This window comes from Colletes latitarsis, chromosome 12, assembly GCF_051014445.1.
Source record: "Colletes latitarsis isolate SP2378_abdomen chromosome 12, iyColLati1, whole genome shotgun sequence".
NCBI classification, from domain to species: Eukaryota; Metazoa; Arthropoda; class Insecta; order Hymenoptera; family Colletidae; genus Colletes; species Colletes latitarsis.
In genome coordinates this window covers 24,044,419-24,065,191 of record NC_135145.1, presented here as the reverse complement: position 1 = coordinate 24,065,191, position 20,773 = coordinate 24,044,419, and the positions used below count along the sequence as shown (strand labels likewise).

General features: G+C 38.6%; 5 protein-coding genes across 12 annotated transcripts; 3 read left to right on the top strand and 2 right to left on the bottom strand.

Annotated features, from left to right (window-relative positions):
- Positions 1-48: 48 nt before the first annotated feature.
- Positions 49-2,331, bottom strand: LOC143349189 (putative oligoribonuclease). Of its 6 annotated transcripts, XM_076780250.1 has the most exons (6): positions 1,636-1,787; positions 979-1,040; positions 751-909; positions 582-693; positions 473-508; positions 49-382 (listed from the first exon to the last, which is right to left on the bottom strand). In XM_076780250.1, the coding sequence occupies exons 2-6, from the start codon at positions 1,021-1,023 to the stop codon at positions 312-314; spliced, it is 423 nt and encodes a 140-aa protein (XP_076636365.1). In that variant the 5' UTR covers positions 1,024-1,040; positions 1,636-1,787; the 3' UTR covers positions 49-311. The 6 variants fall into 6 exon arrangements, with proteins under 6 accessions (XP_076636365.1, XP_076636363.1, XP_076636361.1 ...); XM_076780248.1 differs by lacking the exon at positions 1,636-1,787 and adding an exon at positions 2,223-2,331 and having other exon boundaries at positions 473-693; XM_076780246.1 differs by lacking the exon at positions 1,636-1,787 and adding an exon at positions 2,147-2,265 and having other exon boundaries at positions 473-693.
- A 333-nt stretch (positions 2,332-2,664) lies between these two features.
- Positions 2,665-3,527, top strand: LOC143349191 (metalloendopeptidase OMA1, mitochondrial-like). Its single transcript, XM_076780252.1, has 4 exons — positions 2,665-2,805; positions 2,887-3,069; positions 3,139-3,318; positions 3,401-3,527. Exons 1-4 carry the CDS (start codon positions 2,788-2,790, stop codon positions 3,455-3,457), a joined length of 438 nt encoding a protein of 145 aa, XP_076636367.1. The 5' UTR covers positions 2,665-2,787; the 3' UTR covers positions 3,458-3,527.
- A 102-nt stretch (positions 3,528-3,629) lies between these two features.
- Positions 3,630-8,513, top strand: LOC143349178 (integrin alpha-8). Its single transcript, XM_076780223.1, has 19 exons — positions 3,630-3,862; positions 3,949-4,180; positions 4,241-4,373; positions 4,637-4,689; positions 4,765-4,903; positions 4,965-5,050; positions 5,125-5,316; positions 5,386-5,485; positions 5,549-5,741; positions 5,814-5,995; positions 6,056-6,180; positions 6,240-6,460; positions 6,523-6,733; positions 7,015-7,181; positions 7,254-7,437; positions 7,497-7,842; positions 7,917-8,013; positions 8,096-8,225; positions 8,298-8,513. The coding sequence occupies exons 1-19, from the start codon at positions 3,630-3,632 to the stop codon at positions 8,406-8,408; spliced, it is 3,135 nt and encodes a 1,044-aa protein (XP_076636338.1). The 3' UTR covers positions 8,409-8,513.
- A 35-nt stretch (positions 8,514-8,548) lies between these two features.
- On the bottom strand, positions 8,549-14,753 carry LOC143349183 (nuclear RNA export factor 1). 3 transcript variants are annotated; one of them, XM_076780236.1, is made up of 11 exons: positions 14,160-14,753; positions 13,662-13,978; positions 13,499-13,585; positions 13,172-13,418; positions 12,900-13,093; positions 12,615-12,727; positions 12,202-12,238; positions 11,894-12,126; positions 11,649-11,817; positions 11,109-11,563; positions 8,549-8,861 (listed from the first exon to the last, which is right to left on the bottom strand). In XM_076780236.1, the coding sequence occupies exons 1-10, from the start codon at positions 14,236-14,238 to the stop codon at positions 11,129-11,131; spliced, it is 1,911 nt and encodes a 636-aa protein (XP_076636351.1). In that variant the 5' UTR covers positions 14,239-14,753; the 3' UTR covers positions 8,549-8,861; positions 11,109-11,128. The 3 variants fall into 3 exon arrangements, with proteins under 3 accessions (XP_076636351.1, XP_076636350.1, XP_076636352.1); XM_076780235.1 differs by lacking the exon at positions 8,549-8,861 and having other exon boundaries at positions 9,073-11,563; XM_076780237.1 differs by lacking the exon at positions 8,549-8,861 and having other exon boundaries at positions 9,073-11,563; positions 12,972-13,093.
- Positions 14,754-14,899: 146 nt separating this feature from the next.
- On the top strand, positions 14,900-16,125 carry Bka (FCF1 rRNA-processing protein Bka). The gene is made up of 5 exons (XM_076780243.1): positions 14,900-15,125; positions 15,261-15,343; positions 15,428-15,499; positions 15,569-15,878; positions 15,954-16,125. Exons 1-5 carry the CDS (start codon positions 15,123-15,125, stop codon positions 16,095-16,097), a joined length of 612 nt encoding a protein of 203 aa, XP_076636358.1. The 5' UTR covers positions 14,900-15,122; the 3' UTR covers positions 16,098-16,125.
- Positions 16,126-20,773: the final 4,648 nt, after the last annotated feature.

The following is a 20,773-nucleotide window of genomic DNA, read 5'->3' as shown; positions in this document are numbered from 1 at the left end:
CAAAAGTTGGTAGAAAAATGGGAAACGATTTTAAAACACAATTGTAAATATGATTAATCATTAACGTGAAATTATTTATTTACACGTAAGATGCATAAAATTAAATGTACAAATTAAAATTTCTTCATTCAGTGGGCTGATTGCCATGTAAATTGGAATGCTGATCAAAAGGCTGCTTCGAACAAATTTACTAAGTTAGAAGTACAATAATTATATATATGTACAAATTTATCTTATTTTTGCTATATGTTAAAGAATTGAAGGTATAAATATATTCTGTTTATAATACTTTAATTCCTCTAGGCTTTCCTTTATATCTGACAGAGCTCTATGACATAATACTTTTTTGGGTGCATTTTCAAAAACCTTTGGATTCCACATACTATAAAAAAGATTCATATTATTTTGAAAAGTAACAATCTGTATAATTACGACTACATTGTACAGATAATAGAAATATAAGTGTAATGACCTGACAAGTTGTTTAATTGTGCTAACATCAATGATTCTATAATGTAAATATTTATGAATCAATGGCATGTATTTCACCAAATACAGACGATCGAAATAAATTGTGTTACCAGCCATTGGACAAGTACCCTCCTGTACATACTTCTTTAAGAAATTAAGTAACATGTGTTCCGCTTCTTTTATACTAATTTTACTAGATTTACAGTCATCCACCAACCCTGACTGAAAATATATATAATCAGTAACAAATTTAATCAGACTAAAATAACGATTACTTACTTTAGCATGATGATCTATACACCATTCACTCATATTTTCTAATACTGCATCCGGCTGATTAATTACAACATTAAAATCTTCGCTTACTACGTTCAAATTGTTATCAGTTATTATACAAGCGATTTCCAAAATTGTATCTTCATCTCTAAGCCCGGTGTACTGAAAGAAAAAAGCTTCAATCTGATATTTCTACCACAAACATTAAATAAAATATTGCTGATCATTTACTTCTCCATCTATCCACACTATAAATTTGTTTTCCAAAGAAGCCATATCTCACTCGGTGAAAGCTGTAAAATTAAAATACATTTAAAATCATTATAACACATATAGAATCAGGAAACATTACTCTTTCTTTCTCTATTCTTTGTAAGGATACAAAAAATTTTGTTCAGATGTTTTTAACATATATTGCATATTTGAAAAAATTTTCAACTCGAACAAATGCAAATCGATCGTACAATGTTAAAACTTTTCGATAACTGCGGGTTTTATCGCAAATACGTTACTACTGTAGACGTAGTTAAAACGCGGCATGCACTCTACTGAAAACGGAACATAATATTTGATACTTTGTTGTGTTATATCTATGAATTATTATAGTATTAATATATAACAACTTAAAAATAAGTATTTGCCAGAATAATGAAAAAAGTTGTTTAATAATACAACAATATAAGCGAAACTTGCTGCTGTAGTTATTGGTAGAAGCCAGTGAACGAGCTATAAGTCATCATTAGTATCGACAGAATTGAATATAACCTTTATAAATAGTTTTCAAATTATTAAATACTTCTAAGCAATTAAATACATTCTTTAATAGAGGAAAATAAAATAAATATTACGTATTTTAGTAAATAGATAGGTAATATCTATTTTACTTACTGACTATTCAATTCAATAAATTCAACGATGGTGTCCACATTCTCAAGATCAAGCAACTACGTATATACGTATTTAAGCTTTATATAATGTAGATCGATGGCAATAAATGATATAACTTGAAAGAATTTTATGAATGCTCTTTCGTTGCCTCTCCAAATCATTCCCTTAGTTATAAGAAACCGTTTTTTCGGTTAAAACTGGATTTCCAATTGATGACCTTGATCCACTTTTGAATGGGTCAAGGCCAAATCGAAACAGAGAAAAATACAATTTATAAACAAAAATAGTATGCGACTAATAATATTATATAAAACATTGAAATTTATTTTAAATTGTCATTAAACAAATCACTGAAATTTACTATAAATGAATAAATAACATCTCTTAAATGAAATGTACGAAGTATTATATATTACTATGTATCAGCAAGAGATGTAATACCTTTACGAAAAACATTTGACGTTCATTTTTTTTCTTTATTCGTTCCCTAAAGCAACGAGATATTTCATACATTTTTTTCACGTGTTCGCGGAACGTGATCAGACTCGTATTTCATTTGACATCATTAAAAGTGAATACTTTATTACATTTTCACTGGTTTCAACGGTTCAAGTTGATTCATTATCGAACAACGCAGGATTCGTAAACGATTTTATGAAGTTGTTGCGAGGGAGATGTGCGTGAACGCGATTACATGCATTTATTGTGTTTATGAACAAATGGACACAACTTTAAGATTGAACTTAAATAACAAAAAGCTCAAGTACAATCGGACGAGAGCATCATCAGTGAGAGAGTCAAGGCCGCAAGCTCGTCCAATCTGGCTGCATTTTATAACGATCTTTTTTACGAAAAAAATGTTCTATTCTGCTCTTAAATACAGTATAGCAGGAAGCATAATGCTTCAATACACGAGATTGGGATTCTGTTTGTTGATATTATCTGCCTTTGTTGATCATCCTTGAGCAAATTAAAAAAAAAAAAAAAATTTTATAGAGGATGGCAATGTTCGAAACATAAAATGTTAAATTTTCATACTACGCATAGACTGCACATGCCAACTTTCGATGCACTATTAATAACAATGTATTTGTTTTTTCTGGCAACTTGGACGACCAGTTAACATTTATTTTAGCGCACAAAATATCACATATGGTGCTTCTACGCTCTGTAAGTTATAATTTACAAGGAAAAAATACAACTGTAATTCAAGTTCCTCCAGGATAACGATCATTGTGTGTTTGTTTTCAGATAGAAGGATTTTCTTATCTGTTACTACAGAGTATTATATACAGTATTCCAACGTTCATTTGTACGTCTTACGCGCTATGGAAAGCGTTATTGATTTGTCTAGGTGCTAAGATTATATTTAATCCACACAAAAAACGTTTAGAAATGGAAGCAGACAAAGTGGGCTTTCAATTATCTGCGAAAGTATGCAATCTCTTTTTTCGTATTCTTAGATTTTTTATTTTATTATAAAATTACTGTGCACATTTTCAGAGTTGCATAGATTTAAGGGAAGTACTAGTTCTCTGGGAGATCATGGAAACGTATAGCGACTTCACGAAGAAGAGTAAATACCAAATACCATTTATAATGATGCATCCTACTCACAAAAGTAGAGAAAGGAGACTTGCTATTCAGATGCTAAAAGCCTTGGAATTACAAAAAGAAGCTGGGGTATTTATACCAATTACATCGATTTTTATTTGCTGGAGGTTGATATGGATTTTATTATTTACTAGATATTAATGCATTTTAGTGCCCTGATTTGCCAATAATGGATGATGGAATTCGAAGATCGCTCCAACGAGAATAAAATACTTTGAACATACCACTGTGTATGATTCTTTCTGTATATATATATTAAAAGAAAAACATGAAATTTTTATCTTGTTGTATATTGCTCGCCTATAACACGTCAGCTACCGAAATAATATAAGCGATGATACATTTCCTGGCGGTTGCCTTATCGTTCGTCTTCCTGTTTGATGAATAAAAATTCACGATATTACGATTCTTTACAAGGATCAGTACCAAGTCTTGCAACCGCAGTTAAAGTTCACAGAATGGACGTTAAGGCAATATTCCTGTTATTCGTAGCTGTAGCATATGGATATAACGTAGACAAGCTCTTTCAAATTACTTTCCTCAGCAACCAAACCGATAGTTACTTCGGTTATACCGTAAATTTGTACCACGAGCCAGTTAACAATACATCTTGGTAACACACGTTGTTTCTTGCGTTTAATAATTTGAAGAAAATCATTTTCTTAGATAATTAATTTTGTGTAACCGCGATTGCGGAAGGTTGATAACTGGAGCACCGAGGGCTAACTATACCAAAAAGAAATTAGAGCATATAATCGAACCCGGTGTTGTATATCGCTGTAACATGGAGAACTACGCGTGTACGGAAATACAACCAAAGGTAAAAGAGGACCAGACATATTACTTCTGGCTACAGAGGATAATTGTAATGAAGAACCACGGTTGGTTTGGGGCTGCTATGTCCATAGAGAGGTCGAATGGAATATTAACAGTGAGTAGGAGTGTTCTTTCTGTTCCGTATTGTGCTTATTTCAAGTAACATGAATTCCAGGTGTGCGCCCCCCGAACGACTCTACAAATTCTGCAAGGAAGCAACGCTTTTAACAATATGCGTGGAGTGTGTTACACCGAGAAAATTTCTTCGACCCTACTGTCGATCGAGGCCGAAAATATTGATTTGAATAGTTGCGTAATCGGGAATATTGGCGTTAACAAACGCAGTTTTTTAATAGTACAATAAACTCTCGATTCAAGGGACGTCGGGTTCATTGAACAGAATTGTACGATCCTACGTTTCTCAATCTATTCTGGAGATTTTTGAAAAAAAGTTATTTTACTATTAGTCAAAATTTTGCAACACATAAATAATAAATCGAGGTTTTACTGTAGCCTTTGATCATCTCGGACCGTGATACGAAAAATAATGTTTTTCCTTTGACTCGATTAGATTTAAACACCTACGAAACGCATGGTTTTTCAATTAGTTATGCGTCGATGAGGGTATGTAAGTTCTACAGTGTAATACTGTAATAACTACACGTTAATATCGCAAAACTAACTCACGATAAAATGTAGCAAAACGAAGATAAGGGGAAGAAAGAAATTAGACGTATTGTTGGAAATCCCTCGTTCCAAATGACTGGTAAGGTGGATATAATGCATTCAAACAAATTAAGATCCATCATACTTTCGGCCCAAGGGGTGAATTACTTCGGTGAGTTTATTACGTTATAAATTTACTTTCTATGAATTGAATGTGTAATATTGCGCTTCAGGTTATAGCGTCGAATCTGGGTATTTCTTTAAAAAGAATCAATTACTTTATGTTAGTGGTGCTCCAGATTGGAAATACGTAGGTCAGGTAATCGAAGTATCTTTTCAACTCTACAAATAAACTAATTCCTAAATAAAAGTGGGTTTTAAATCTCTCCTCAGGTGGAGGTCATCGATGTAGAAGGACATTCATCAGAAGTCACGATGCTACGTGGTACCGATACAGGCGAGTTCTTTGGAGGAAGCTTGGCCGTAGGTGATTTAAACAACGACGGTCTGGACGATCTTTTAGTTGGAGCCCCCAATTGGGGACAAGATAACGGCAAAGTATACGTATATCTTGGTACCTCGAAGGTGAGAAGTACACCAAACGATACGAAATGTTACGTTATTAACGCTAATGCGTTTCACGTTTCTCAAAAGGGGCAATTTGAAACTGTTGTACCTTTGCAAGGAGCCGCTAAAGGAGGCCATTTTGGATACGCAATAGCTAGCGGTGATTTGGATGCTGATGGATTCGACGGTAATTGTCCGTTAATCATCGAACATGTATGTCTTATAGTATCTGTATTTTAAATCACGACAGACATAATCGTGGGAGCACCTTGGGAAGAATCTGGAGCGATTTATATATACAACGGTGGTCCGGATCTGAAACATAACAAATTACAAGTATCAGAACGAATCGATGGCATGAGTTTATCTAATTCAATTTATCCGTTGAAAATAAAGACCTTTGGGTTCTCGATGTCCAAACCGATCGACATTGACGGGAACGGGTTGGTGTAATTTATTTTGCTGGACGATAGGGAACTGAAAAAGTATTATCAAATTATTTTCAACCTGTTTAGATATCCAGATATCCCGGTAGGGGCGTATAAAAATGGACATGCTACAGTGCTTCTCAGTAAACTGGTCGTAAAAACGGAACTTGTAATTCGTGCTGTACCCGATGCTTTGGATAGAGACGCCGAACAATTCGTAATCGAGATATGCCCGCGATACGATGGGCATAACATAAAAAATGTACAAGGTGATTCATAAAAATTCTCGTGTGGATTTACTACTATTTAAATTAAATATACCCCTTTAGATACTGAATCTAAAATCACGATCACCGTGGATGAACAATACAGACGTACCAAGGAAACATTCTTGGAATTGAGATCTTCTAACTTAACGTCAGTTAAATGTTTACAAACTACGGTCAACATTTTGGTAACTATTTTTATATCGATCGTAGCAACGATTTCACTTCTAACTAACTTACTTTACAGAAGAATATACGGGACTTTATCGAGCCGATCAGTATTTTTGCTAAACACGATTTTGTATATAGCAACGCATCATCTGGTAGGTTTTGTAAATTCTGTCCCGTGGAACGAAGGGGTAATAAATTAAACGTTGCTCAAACCTTGCTTCCTTTCAATATCGGTTGCGGAACAGACAAAGTCTGTAACTCTAATATATCCGTCGCTGCAAAATTTCATGGCACGCGGTAAGGTCAGAAGATCTATTATAATCTTGTTCGCTTTATTGATTTGGGAGCATTTTTTTTAGGGGCGACAACACGTGGATCATCGGTTCAAACGGGATAAGCTTAGAAGTTAATTTAAAGAATTACGGAGAACCTGCATATCTTACCACGCTAGAGTTTACACTTCCCAAAGGAGTAATGTTGGATAGCATTTTACCCTCTTGTCAAGAGGATACGTCTAAAGAGAACCTAATGATAGTGTGCGAAGCGGGAAACCCCCTCTGGAAAGAAGAGGTATTTTATTGAAATTTCTTCCATCAGGGGTGTTCGGCCACCCTCGGGAAAAATCGTAATGGAAGATTCTAGAGGCCAAAATTAGACAAAAGTCAAGAATACCAATTTGTTAATGGAGGCTTCGTTAAAAAGTTATTAACGTTTAAAGTTCCTCCCTTACTTATGATTTGAAAGTTTTTAATTCAATTTTTTCGTTTTATTTTGGCCTCTAGAATCTCCTATTAAAATTTTTCCCAGGGGTGGCCGAACACCCTGTATACTAAATGTATATATTGTTACAGAAAACCATCACACTTGACTTGGATATGAAACATTTAATTCGTAGCTCGTTGTACGGGCATAAATTAAATTTCGACATAGTAATTAAAACTAGTAGTACGAATCAAGGAACAGTAAATATAAATAAAATACTCGACCTGGCAAGCAAAGTATCGTTATCTCTGAACGGGTTCGTACTTTTTATAAATCCTCCCTCGACGAATAACAAAAAATATATGTTTCCAAGTGTCTTGTTTTTCAGAAAAGCGAATGATGAAATATACTATGTGTCCGCTATGAACAATAATGCTTCGAACGTCAGCTTTCAACATACTTATCAGGTGTACAAACTTGGTGTTACACCTATAGAAGACGCACGACTTGTCGTTAAAATACCAACAGTTATTGACCGTTCAAAACCTTTGGTGTACATATATAAACCTCAGGTAAGAAACGTTTAATTCATTATTACGTTGATGCAAACGTGAAAAAGTAAATTTTTTAGTTATACGTGTCGGGAGAGGGTTTCGAGTGTTTCTCGGAAGATGCTTTGTTGGATAGTCAACTAGTCAAAATACAAGAAAAGCCATCGTTAGATGATGATGACACTGATGGAGATCATACAATACGCAAGAGAGATACAAACGAAACAAACATCGAATTCTATAATATGGAGAATACTGAAATTTTGCAGACTACGAACGACAACTTGACCGATGTTCTATATATGAATTGTTCGAACACAGATGAAAATTGTACAATTATAGAATGTAATTTAAACGCATTGCAAACATTCCAAGATGTCGGAAAGTTGACGATCAAACTCCTCTTAAATGTTGAAAGACTTAAAGGTAATTTGTTTACGCTGTACCTTTGTTTACTGTAATTAAAATTTATTCAATTTCACAATTTTGCTCAATTTCAGATATCTCTGTCAACAATAAAGTGGTTTTATATTTTGGTACCGTAGCTAGCGTGGAAATAATAAAACCAGCTGTTAGCCTACCGATTAATGGTACTCGGTAAATGTTTACATTTTTTGAAAATATTTGTTGTAAGATTCATGACGGTACAAATACTTTCTAAACGATAAATCTGTTTTAGATCGACGATGGAAATTGTAACAATGTTTTACAATAATTTAGAAACTGAGAAACTACAACTGTGGATCATTCTCGTCTCCGTTTTCGTAGGGCTTCTACTGTTGATCATTTTCGTCGTGATCTTGAGCAAAGTAATACTCTTTTTATATTACGAATGCCATTAAAAAATGTTGCAATTACTACTAATATTATTTTCCAAACAGTTGGGTTTCTTTAAAAGGAAAAGAAAAGAAGATTATTTATTAAACAGTGAGCAGAAAACTGACGAAAATAGAAGAGGAACTACAGCTACAACTAAAAACGACGACGAATAATATCAACAGAAAAATTTAAATAAATATTGAAATAAAATTAAACGGTTTTAACGTTAGCCATGTAAAGATATGTACCGCATTTAATAAAGTTTTATTTTTTACTTACATCTCATTCAATGATCCCTACGAAAATCTCAAACTTACGTATACAAATATTTATTCTTGTTAATCGCGTATTGTGTATTTACATATCTCTATCGTATTCAAACATTTCAACTGAAAAAAAATAACGCAGAAATTGCAAAAATACATCTCAAAATCGCATACATTGACATGCCGCGAGTTAAATTTTTTCCGAACGAATATGAAAATGTACAAAACGTTCACGATCGGCCATTTTGCAGTACATCGGTAGAATCGTCAATGATTAAGTAACAGTAAAATGACGGTGTTTATACGGTGTATCAACAAAAAATAAACAGTACGCAAGACATGCGACTCGACGAGCGTTCCCTAAAAAAGAAAATTTGACAGTACTGCTGAAAAAATACCTCTTTCGTCGGTCTTCTATAAAATCTGTACAGAGTGTGAACATAAACTATTCTCCCGGCTCGAACGTTCCAATCTCGATCTCGTTTCACCCAACCGAAACGATGATCTTACGGATCACGAAAAGATTCTTGAATAAAATCGCGTGGATTTCGTTCCACATTTTACAGTCTTGTTTTCCATACACTTTACGTTAGCTACGTCTGTCATTATCATATGCCTTCGCAGGAAACACACGCCTGGACGCCGCGGCCATTGCTTTTGCCTGACTGACACAAGCGCCGCGACAAATCGGTTCGTGGATTTCAGGGAGCACATGATGCACGAAGAAGCTCAAGTCAGATTTCATTTTGTGCGATACTAACGTTGGGTATTATCTTCGTATTGACGCCTGGTAGGTTTTTAGATGTATCTTGTTCGTCGTAGCGTAAGTAGTCGTGGTTGCGACAAGCTACGACGAGGAAAGAGATCACAAACTTGCGTAGTTTTGTCTCCAGTGCACATCCATTTTGTTTTTAACGAAAGTCCCAATATGAATTAATATTCATCGGGACTGTTCTCTGTTTCTCTTTCTCTCTGTTTTTCGTTGTCTATTGATCTTCGCGTCATAACAAACTTCTGCGACAAAGTTAGCCCCGATCATTTTCAGCATTAACTGCTTTGCATGATCAAATGCTAACTGCGTTTCTTCTGGATATGCGTGGCCAGTGATGATCCGTTTCGTTGCATACGCGTTACTACTCACGGACGCCGATAAATAATTTATAGTCACACGTTGTACGCTTGTCTTTTTAGACTTACGAAGTGTAGCACAGTTAGAGAAAACAATGCACAACGACGACGAATGATAACAAAGTACATTCGTGTGTACGATTCGCGATAAATGTTTAATGTGAGAAGCTAATGTAATGTTCCAACGGGTATTTCGTTGAACATACTCGAAATTTATTTACTTTTCTGTACCCATTTTTATATCGATCGTAATTACTGAAAAAGAATCTTACAATAGATATTTCACGTACCCATTGAAACATTAAAAGAATTATCTCAGGAAAATATGACCTTTCACGATCATATAATCTTTCTTATCATCATATAACCTTGTCGGATTTAATGTAAACTAGTCTATCGAGTACATAATGATGCTTATATCACAATCGGAATTTACATTCATCAAACGCGGGCACAATCATACTATTTTCAACAATTATTCAGTGTTAATCGTCGAATGGGTTCTATTGGGATCCGATTATAACCGTTCGAGTGCCAGGAATCAAATACTAAAAATACTAAACCAATAACACTGACAATAATCTAACAAGTCTCTTTATGCTTCGACAAACATGAATATACAATCCTTGTAATGAAAACTTAAAAAAAAGAAGAAGAATAAACATCATTATGTATGTATAGGGATATTTGAGTTGGCAATAACAGGGTCTAAGTATTACTTATATCCTAAGTATTGGATTTCCGATGTTCGATTCGCATACTTTGATAATTAGGAAGTATCTAAAGGTACACTTATAAACAATCGTATATTAAAGATTAGAACAAATAAATTTAAGCCCGTATTTGTCTAATACACAAAAATAAAAACAAAGGGATAAAGACTATTCGCCCCATTTTTTTTCTTTTTTTTAAATTTAAAACTGATCGTTAAATTCTAACCTCGTTTGAGTTCGTATCATAATCTGAACGAAGAACAGTTTCGCGTTTTTGTACTACGCGCAACGAATGCTGCAACGACTATTTTCGTTACGAGTACAATCTTCGATTATTCATCGAAGACACGGTGTATTAGTTGGAATGTATCGTAAACATTGTGTCATTTCGTTTAATCATAACAAAAAGAAGCTCGTTGGTTCATAGAACTAATGAAAATCAAAATCCCATATGAAAGAAAATTATATTTTCCTTCTTTGTTTCTTAACTTATAACGAACTTCTTCTTGTTCGTGGCAGACACGCGTTGCAGCGACAAACAACGACTTTGGGTGATGAAAACAGATGGAAAATATCAAAGTAAACATACAAGATATAATTTACTGACACTAATTCGACTCAATTTCGCCGAACAAGAAGAAAAAATCGCCGACACCCAATTCCTCTGCGTCTTCGTTCAGATCGTGATGCAGAAGCACCATGTATCGTAGAGCATGCAGCAGAAAAAGAACAATGAGTAGAATTAGAACTTCTTTTTAAATCTTACTTTTTTCTACATTGTACTTTTTACTTGTTAAATGCTTCCCGTGGTATCTGTCCCCGCTTGAAGAACTCTTGAAATGCCGCGAGCGCGTTGTCGTAATTCCATTGCACTTCCTCTAAACATTTCAGGCTCCATTCGAGATTCATATTCGTTTGTTGACTAAGCGTCAGAGCCATTTGTTGCTTCACCTCCTCGGGCAACTGAGGTGGCACGGCTGGTTTCCCTATGTTGCTGCTCGAAGGTAATGGAGTCGGTGCCAACACTTGTGTCTCCAGCTGGGTATTCAAATGCTTCAGCTGAGAATCCGTTGGTGTGTTGATATGTAACTGTTCGTTTCGAATACAGTAACCACCTCCTTCGGGCCCTATTATAAACGTTCGATTGAAGAAACGAACGGGTTGTTCTTTTTTATCAAGTTCTTTGAACAGACCCGTGACTGTGATCAACATCATTCCGTCCTAGAAGCATTGGGATAACATGGTTGCATTAACTATCGAAAAGTTTGTAATCGATCCTTTAACTCGTGAAGAAGTAAGATCTTACTGTCACCAGGCCGATGTCCATAGTAAATGTGTTCAAATAGTGAGTCGTTTGTGGCATTTCGGAAATGAACGAAACTACGGGTAATCGTCCTTGTTTCAATAGCTTGTGCCTTTTGTTTGTGTCAATTATTCTGAATAAGTTTCTATTCTCCATAAGGTATCCGTATAATCTACGACGATTAATTTATTAATGAAATACGTTGCGCATTAACGCGTGCATACTGACTGCTTTTAGTAAAAACTTACTTATTCATATTTTGGGAATAAGATATAGTCATGCTAAAACATGCGTGTTCGTTATACGCATCTAACAATGGTTGACGATTCTCACTATCAAATATGAGAAAATATTGTTGCAGAAATTGATTAGCAACTTCCAGCGCTTTCGCGTTTGCGACGAACATCCTTTGAGGGGATGGCATTTTATTTCCGTCGTCCGCTACGTCAAACAAGATTGGTTTTGGAAGTTCCATATCATCCTTTTGAAGCATACAAGGCAGACACATCCGATTAGGTTGAATATTAATTGACGACAAAGTGCAATGATTACTCACCAGCCGTAAGAGTTTGGGAAACCGTTTCCGCACGTCGCTATGGTCGGGAAAGAAAAGCCAGAAGCCCGGAAGCTCCAAGTTAGTTGTAATAACAGAAATATTTGCCTTATTATTGAAGAATATAACAACAAAGGAAATACATAGACCATTAATAAACTTCCAGGGAAAATTATTCTCTAATTTTGTAACGATTAATTTCCTTATTAAATTTTAAGTATATTAATGTCAAATGAAAAATAAATTATTTCAAATACGACGAAATACTGTTAAGCTGCCCATATTCTGTTCAGAAACTTAATATATTATCTGAACGCTGCATACGTTATCGGCGTAATGGCAGCTTCAGGAAACTTTATCCACCTGGAGAATTCTTCTATCGAGAGAAGAAAGATAATATTGAAACAATACATTACCTAATATAGTCATTTTGTCGAGTTTTATACTTGGTGCAAACGGGATTTCCTGCCAGTTTCAGCTCCTCCAGCTTTAAATCTTTGAAGGTGTCTAATTGATTAATTTCTTTTATCTGAAAGATACAATCGACGCAATAAAACGTATACCGCCTATACAAGGCGTTTCCTTTAACGTGTTTAGAATATTAAACAAAAGCAAAGATAAGATATTCTAGATACTCGTATTAAAGAAAACATCTTGTATCAGGGTAAAACAAAGGAATTATTTAATTTTGAATTAGTTACCCTGTTGTCTCCAATGTACAGTATCTTTAATTTTGAAAACTTTTTACCCAGGACATTTAATTTTTCGAGTACCTGCAATCTGTTTGCATCCAAATTTAGTGCTTCCAAATTAGGTATGCATTCAGATACAATGTCCAATACTGTTTTTAACATTATAGGTCGGCATAACGGAAAGAAATAGTCGGCAACGAGATCTTCAATGGAAAATTACATTTGATTAGTACTTCTAAGGTAGCAAAGCAACCACATCGTAAACTTTAAAATTTATTTACGCGGGTCTTGATGAAATTTCGACAAGTCCAATGCGTTTGTCTCATTTACGTATCTTTTCGCCATGGCTTGTTTCAGTCTTTCTTTTAATTTGCTATCTATTTCGCAGTACGGAAATCCTTCTTGCGAAACCCTCAATTGTAGTTTAAATCCATCCGTGATTGTGATTTTGTTATTACAATTGATCAGAGCAATTGCTACTTTCATATCGTCTATGTAAAAACTAGCTTCGTTTCCAACTACCTTATACTGTTGACAAATTTTGACACAATGTAAAAAGTTACAGTAATTTTTTAATTACAGAAAATATTGAAAGTGTTTATCCTTACTAATATTGGAACAAACGTTTCTGGTGCAATATAACTAAGAAGGTTATTTAATATATAATCTTTATCATATTTGTGTCCATACGGTATCTGCAAATAGGAAAGAAAAAAATTGTACAGCTTGCAGCGAACCCGACTAATCATCAAAATCAAATTCTGCCCTTACAGTAATCTTATAACAAGTAGGTTCAAAAGCAAGAAGCTGTTTCATTCTAAAAGGCATTTTTCCTCCCCTATACGGTCTCGAAGGCAAAGGACTGACTCTTCCACGAACACCCCATTTTCTTTCTCTGATGGTGAAATCGCTACTGTTGTTATTAGAACTTGTTGCCATTTGAACATCATCATCCAAACACAATACTAGATTTTTCCGTATATTTCTAGCAGCTCTTGCCATCATGTTTTCTTGCGCTTTGAACGTTACTTTGGGCCTACTTCCATGATACGAGCCGTCATTGTTCCTTTGTACACGAATATCATGACCTGTGTAAAGCAGAAAATTGTGTAAGCTACGAAGTATAATTACCGAAACAATGTTGCAATAATATTAGTACGTTCATCATGGATTGCACGTGGATCATGGAACAATGAACGTGTTAACGTGCATCGTCAACGAAAACGCAGCCACAATAAATGCATAATGCAATGGCGTAAAAAGATATACCGAAATAGTGTTTGTCGTCCTGGTTGCCGGATCTTCCACCACGACCGCCCCACGCGGACTTATGCGGTTTTCTTGACATTTTTTACAGTTCAACAATATTCAATCACAAGTGAAACGTATCTATCATCGCCAAGCTTTTACAGGTTAGGAAGCAATAGACTACGCACTTAATCGAATCGCGTTTGATCGATTCTTAAACTAGTGTGCTGACTGGCGACACTTCTCACAATCGTCAATAGAGGGATACGTTCATCTGTACCACTTTTTATAAATATTTGACCAACAACTTATTCGTATAAATATTTATTTCTCAGCTGACCATCGAACGTTTTAACGTTCCTTTACCCCGTTAAGATCGAACTGAACGAACTATTTAGCCAGGCCCAGGGCGAAACGCGTATCCTCCCCAACCCCTCTTTTTTGTCTTTCTTTTTTCCTATTATATATCACTTGTTTCTTACATCAATAGATCGCCACATCTAATAATAACGATAACGATAACGAGTTAATGACCATGTGATCCGTTAACATATTTTTCTTCTTTTACTAAACATAGAAATTAATGTTTCACGAAGCACAAAAATTTTCCTCCATTCGACGAGCCACGAGAAGATGGCGGCCTACTATATATGCGTGTAGCTCGACCAATAAGAAAAATCGCGCACTGAAAACGATCTTTGAATAAAGAAACACAACGCGTAATCTTTTGAAATCGTAATTTCATTAGGAAAAAAGCAATATCAATTAATTTTCTTTAAACTTGTGTTTATTTTATTTGTATTTTATAAGCATAACTTAAATACTGCAAGTTGGTACTGGTGCAAAATGAAATAGTGTATAGTGACAATCTGGACGAGGTTCCCATGTGCTTTGTAGTACTTTAATTTGACAGATTAATCTTCGTATAAAGCGTTACTGCACTTTCGTTTTTAAAGGGAACGAGATACTGACCACTAAACGATAATGGTAAATATTTTAAATTATCCTATATTGTACTCTGTCCAGCGATAAAATTTTTAGGTTATGTTTTTAAAGGTCAGCTGTTGTTTATGATGATTCTAACAAAGTTTAAAATAGTTCTTTTTTATGTGCATTATACAGGGAAAAACTAAAAAGACACGAAAGTTCGTGATGCAAAAATTTGCGCAAATGAAGAAGATGATAAGTTTAAGCGACTCAAGAATGTAAGTAACAAGTACTGAATATGGTGACGGATGAAAGGCCTTGACAAACTAAATGATAATTATCCATTTGTTTCTGTTGTTTAGAAAGCCTGAAAAACGTGCACCACCAAGGAAAGCTAAGAAGGAAGATCCCACGCAACTCAAAGTAACAGAAGTGTAGGTATTGAGAATCCCCTAATATTTTATTGCGAATATTAAAATATACTGTGATATATTTCTTTACAGGCCTCAACAGTCCTCCGCATTATTCTTTCAATATAATACCCAATTGGGTCCTCCTTACCACATTTTAATAGATACAAACTTTATAAATTTTTCAATAAAGAATAAATTAGATATTATAGAAAATATGATGGAATGTCTTTATGCAAAGTGCATACCGTATATAACGGATTGTGTTATGGGTGAATTGGAGAAACTTGGACAGAAATATAAAATAGCATTAAAGATTGTAAGGGATCCCAGGTTTGAAAGATTAAATTGCTTGCACAAAGGCACGTACGCGGACGACTGTATCGTTAACAGGGTGACTCAAGTAAGTACGATTATCGTTTTAAAAAATGAAATTAACTCTGCAAGAGTTAGTGGAATTAATATTATAATATTTCAGCATAAATGTTATATCGTGGCAACGAACGACAAGGACCTGAAGAGGAGGATACGAAAAATCCCTGGTGTGCCTATAATGTTCGTCTCTCAGCACAGATATAATATAGAGAGAATGCCGGATGCGTACGGAGCACCCAAGAAATAGTTACTTGTTTAATTTTATAATTTTTTATTACCTAGGTGTATTTAATAAACTGTATATTTTACCGAGAAGTGTGTATTTTTCTCTTTACGGAACGGCTAGATAAATAATTGTATGTTAAATATCGCCGCGTACGTTTTATCGCGATGCAAAGTGATTAAACGATTGTTCGAAACGGTTGCACGGTATTTTTATTTCGAATGCGATTCGGAAGCGGCGGGCGATCGATACGTCTCTCGTGTACGCGCGACACCCGAAGATAAAGCAGCCCGAACGTGTTACAGTTATTGTTCGGTGAAACAATGAAACTGTTGCGTGTAACGCCCACGTAGCGCCCTGCAAACTGATAGAATTTTACTGTTTCGCGGCCGATGCTGGCCCGTATATGGTAGCAGCGCGAAATAATGTTAGAGAAGTGGGCGCGTGAGGGGCCGTTTCGCGTGAGGAACGATCGCGGGCGGGGCCCGCGAAATAAGTCGTTATAAAGCTCGCTAAAGATCCCTCCTCGCTCACGGGAAAGATGCAACGTTGGATAAAGGCCCGAGTTAGCGATCGTTACGCTTACCTACGCGGAAAACGATCAGATTTCCGGTCGAATCGTTCCTCCCCCCGCGCTCGACGAATCGCGATACCGAGCCAGATAAGATTTATGAAGCTCGCCTCTCGGACACGCGTTACGTTGATCGGGTAATTCGTCGCTGTACGATCGCCGTTCGCGAATCGAACGCGGGGGAAGCGTAATACCTGTCGGCGTAATGGCGCGTTCCGAGAACGATAATTGTTACGATACTATTCCGATAAGAATCTCGCGACGTTGCACACCTGTTTCGGCGGTGAAACAAACTTGCGATCATTCTATTCTCTATTTAATTCACTATGCACACTGCGGGACAAATCAATAGTTAAATATTTTTTAAAAGTTAAAGTAAAGCTTTTTAGATTAAGCGAACGTTACGATTAAGTATACAGACTTGCTTAAAATAATACGATATTTTCACTTATATCGAAACCTATAAATATTACTCGTATAATAGTTCCGAGAGTACGACCGAAATGTACCGGTACTTGGCGTACCGCTACTACTGGGAGTGCAATTGGCTGACTTTTCACGGTTATTACTACTTGTTTTCCGCGGTCATACGTCCGAGGAACACGACGCAACTTTCGCGTTTGTACATCGATGGCTTTTTCGTTCTTTACGATAACATTACGCCCTAAAATATAAATTGTATTCCGGGCTCGTACCGTTCGGATAAATGTCAGGCTCTCCGTCGTCTTTCGGATCCGTAACCTTTCTAATATCGTGGACCAACAAATGGCACATGCTCGCGCGTTCCTGTACCGCTGAACGTCGGATATTAATCACGCGCGTACTAGCGGCGCATCCTGCCGCACCCTCCCTCGCGACAAATACTTCGAATTAACCCTCGCCAACCAGGAAGCGACGCTGTCGAACGCGTACACCGACAATTCCAACGATAAACGACATTATTTTACGAACTGAAGACTTGGACAAATGGACAGAATAAAGCGTGGATTAAAATTTAAGTAGAATATTCATAAAATTATAGGCAGAGAGCATTTAGGGGATGATTCCAAGTGGCCAAATAAGACGAAAGTTTCACTTTCGTGCACGGTGACGGTGTAAAAGCGCACCTTCTAATTTCCTTCGGCATTCCATCCCGAGTGCAGAGGCACTTCCCTTGGCGATGCATTCCCCGCTAGATAACGACTTCTTAAAACATTCGAGACCAACTGCCCAGGTATTTGTGCGTCCTTGTCCGATCGATACAACGTCGTTCGATCACCTTGGTTTCCGTGAAACAGGAAGGGCGAAAAAGGAAAGGAGAATTCCGGACGCGTCGTTTGAATCGCCACGCATTAGGTCATTGCATAAGTAATTGTCATTTCTTGTGTCGCATTCTTCTCGCGTCTATTCCTGTGAAGGTATGTCGCGTCTGGACTTATTAGTATAATTTCAATTGTGCACCGCACAGGTATCTTTTGAAAGTAACCCCTGCAACGAAACATTCATTTAATAATAATGTACAATTTACATTTCATTTTTTAATTATAAATGCAGTGGTCAGTTTTACCTTAAAGCTGCTACCTGAGAGTTCACCTAAAACATAAATATAGGTCAGAATGATCAAATTAAAAACATTGTTCTAATAATAAACGCGAAGCTTGTTTCCTCGCTAGAGGTAGAGGCTAGGTACCATGAACTTTTTTTTACCAGCACGTGGTGTAACTTTGGGCCCTACCTTCCGGGACACCGTGTACACCCAGAAAACTCCTCGATTCCTCGTCTACGAAACGCGTGGCTCGGAAGAGCCGCTATCGAAGTATCGACGACTTGTTCGTAGATAAGCTTACTGCGTGGTGGAACTTTTCTAGCACCCTGCACTTACCAGCGGGGCCTGATATATCGCCGGTACCCACGCAGCGCCGGGTACCCAGTAAACTAGATTAAAGGAAAACACCGGAGTGAATCTAGTCGCGCGTGTAGCGCACGGCCGCGAGCGAAAAACGGACGAGGAAAGGGGGGACGACGGAAAGTTGAAAACGTTCGATCGTGGTAACGGATTAGTTATAAAAGTGGCTATAAGTCCTATACGCGGATATATATCTACGGTGTATCGTGGTCTTCTGGGCCTCTCTTCTTTCCTCCGCCTCTGGCTCCTCTCTTTTTCGCCCCACACCCCTGTCGTTCTGCCCCCTCCCCCCACGTCCCGCCTCGATACTTCCCCTCCCCCCTCCACGCATTATTCATCTCAGTAGTTTCGTCCTTGTCCGCGTCGTTCTAAACGCAGCCCGTCTCCGTTCCTCTCCTCCTCTCCTTTTCCGTTTCAGGGCCCGAACGGTCCCTCTTTCTCGCGCGCGTTCGCCCGTGAGCGGTCCTCGTCGTCGCGAGAGCGCTCCACGGCGGCGGCGGCGGCCATCTTGCATACCTGAGCCTCCGCATTGCTCGTTCCTCGAGGGCAAAAGGGAGAATATCTCAGCGCGAGACGACGCGCCGGGATGTGCGAGGATAGAGTCCGAAGGTGGGAGGATAACGGCCGCGGGGGGACGGGGGACGGGCGAACGAAAGCGCTGTGCAGGACCCGCGAACCGAGGGGAGGTGGAGGGGGGCCGGTGGGACTCACGGGAGGGGAGTCGGGGCCCGGTCGGAGCAGCGTGGCCCGAGGTAGAGAAGGAGAAACGCGCGTGCTAGAGCGAGACACTGAGATAGAAAGAGAAAGACGAGGAGGCAGAGAGAATTGCAGGGCCCTCGAGAGAGAGACGAGGACGGTGAGGGCCCGCGAATGCTTCGCCGGACGGAGACCGAAAAAGCGAAACCGAGAAGGACGGGGGGACTAGAAAAAAGTAGAAAGAGAAAAGCATCGACGCGCGAAAGAGAGGAGAGATCAAAGGCACGTCGAGTCGGAACAAGAGGAGAGATATCGCGATAAAGGGTAGCGACGCGAGAGCGAGAGAGACGAGAGTCGACGGGGAGAGAGGCTTCCAAGTAGGAGGAACGAGGAAACAGCAAAGGTTTCTTTTCGAAGAAAGAGAAAAAGCGATATCGATGGAAGGCTCGCGAGCGGGGGTCGAGGAGGCGGCAAGATGGCGGAGGGGGGCCAGAGGAATGAGGGAAGAGCGAGAGAAACGGAAGCATACGCCGGGCCCGATGGATCGGAGAGGGACGGACGTCGTCCAGCCTGAAGAATGCTTCTCCCGGCAGCGGCAAGGTTCTGGGACCGTCTCGGTTCAGTCGAGTCAGGTCAGTCCTCGAGAAGGTGATATTCTTCGTCGTACGTTTCTCGGGGCCTTACGTCGTCGCGCTCACGGCCCACGTTAACTCCTTCTTTTCGCTCGTTTTTTTCGCATCTCGCTCTCTCTCTCTCTCTCTCTCATTACATCTATCTGTGTGTGCCTTTCTTTCTCTATCGGTTTGGCTCGCGTATTCGCGCTATCCTCCTCGTACGTTCCTTTATTTTTTTACCCCCGGTGAAACGAACGTCTACGTACGTGGGGGCACGGCGCGAGAACCACCTTCGTGCGCGAGTGAGATTCCTTCGTGGTGAACTACGAGTCGCGATTTCGCACGATCCGACGATCTCTCCGTGCCCTCGATGGGTCCGAATTCGCGCAACGCTCGCAACCGGGGCCCCATACCGGACTGAAAACAGTAGTGGCTCGCGAGTTATTTGTGCGCGCGACACCTCGTGTCGTTTTGTGTGCCCGGATTCTTGAGGGACTCGGCGCCCGAGTACCGAGAAGTGCGTTTACGTCAGTGTCCATCGCGCTGTCAGTGACACGGGGGATAACCGGAGGAGGAGTGACAAAGAGGTGGTGGTTGTGTGCGTGGAAACGGTCGGAATTTCGCCCGTAAAAGTTCGCCGGGTTCGGAGGCGAGCAGCATCTGCTGCGGACGCGTTTCGCGAGGCGCGGCTCCGCGCGGGTCAGTGCCCCCTCGGCTCTCCAAGACTCTCAGCAGGTCGCTTGACTTTCCGCCGCCAAGGGGCGAGAAAATAAGAAAAGAAAACGCCTACGATCGCGAACTGGCGATCGCCGGGTCCCAGAGGGCAATATGGAATCCGTCCGCCGTCACCGTCGATAGAGATCCGTCCCGTGCACCATGTCTCTGCCAGCGACGATGAGGAAGAAGAACGAGAGGTAGTCAGGGATACGTGTCC

What these genes read in the sequence shown, in the direction of transcription:
- LOC143349189 (XM_076780248.1), bottom strand. Translation starts at nt 1,023, where the DNA reads ATGGCTTCTTTGGAAAACAAATTTATAGTGTGGATAGATGGAGAA. An exon ending in TAGTGTGGATAGATGGAGAA is followed by an intron (nt 910 to 978) that starts GTAAATGATCAG and finishes TTTTTCTTTCAG; the next exon opens with TACACCGGGCTTAGAGATGA. An exon ending in ACAATTAAACAACTTGTCAG is followed by an intron (nt 383 to 472) that starts GTCATTACACTT and finishes TCTTTTTTATAG; the next exon opens with TATGTGGAATCCAAAGGTTT.
- LOC143349191 (XM_076780252.1), top strand. An exon ending in GCTTTCAATTATCTGCGAAA is followed by an intron (nt 3,070 to 3,138) that starts GTATGCAATCTC and finishes GCACATTTTCAG; the next exon opens with AGTTGCATAGATTTAAGGGA. An exon ending in AATTACAAAAAGAAGCTGGG is followed by an intron (nt 3,319 to 3,400) that starts GTATTTATACCA and finishes AATGCATTTTAG; the next exon opens with TGCCCTGATTTGCCAATAAT.
- LOC143349178 (XM_076780223.1), top strand. Translation starts at nt 3,630, where the DNA reads ATGAATAAAAATTCACGATATTACGATTCTTTACAAGGATCAGTACCA. An exon ending in TTAGTTATGCGTCGATGAGG is followed by an intron (nt 4,690 to 4,764) that starts GTATGTAAGTTC and finishes GATAAAATGTAG; the next exon opens with CAAAACGAAGATAAGGGGAA. An exon ending in TCGTCGTGATCTTGAGCAAA is followed by an intron (nt 8,226 to 8,297) that starts GTAATACTCTTT and finishes TTTTCCAAACAG; the next exon opens with TTGGGTTTCTTTAAAAGGAA.
- LOC143349183 (XM_076780236.1), bottom strand. Translation starts at nt 14,238, where the DNA reads ATGTCAAGAAAACCGCATAAGTCCGCGTGGGGCGGTCGTGGTGGAAGA. An exon ending in GGACGACAAACACTATTTCG is followed by an intron (nt 13,979 to 14,159) that starts GTATATCTTTTT and finishes TGCTTTACACAG; the next exon opens with GTCATGATATTCGTGTACAA. An exon ending in TATTCCCAAAATATGAATAA is followed by an intron (nt 11,818 to 11,893) that starts GTAAGTTTTTAC and finishes TAATCGTCGTAG; the next exon opens with ATTATACGGATACCTTATGG.
- Bka (XM_076780243.1), top strand. An exon ending in CAACTCAAAGTAACAGAAGT is followed by an intron (nt 15,500 to 15,568) that starts GTAGGTATTGAG and finishes ATTTCTTTACAG; the next exon opens with GCCTCAACAGTCCTCCGCAT. An exon ending in TCGTTAACAGGGTGACTCAA is followed by an intron (nt 15,879 to 15,953) that starts GTAAGTACGATT and finishes ATAATATTTCAG; the next exon opens with CATAAATGTTATATCGTGGC.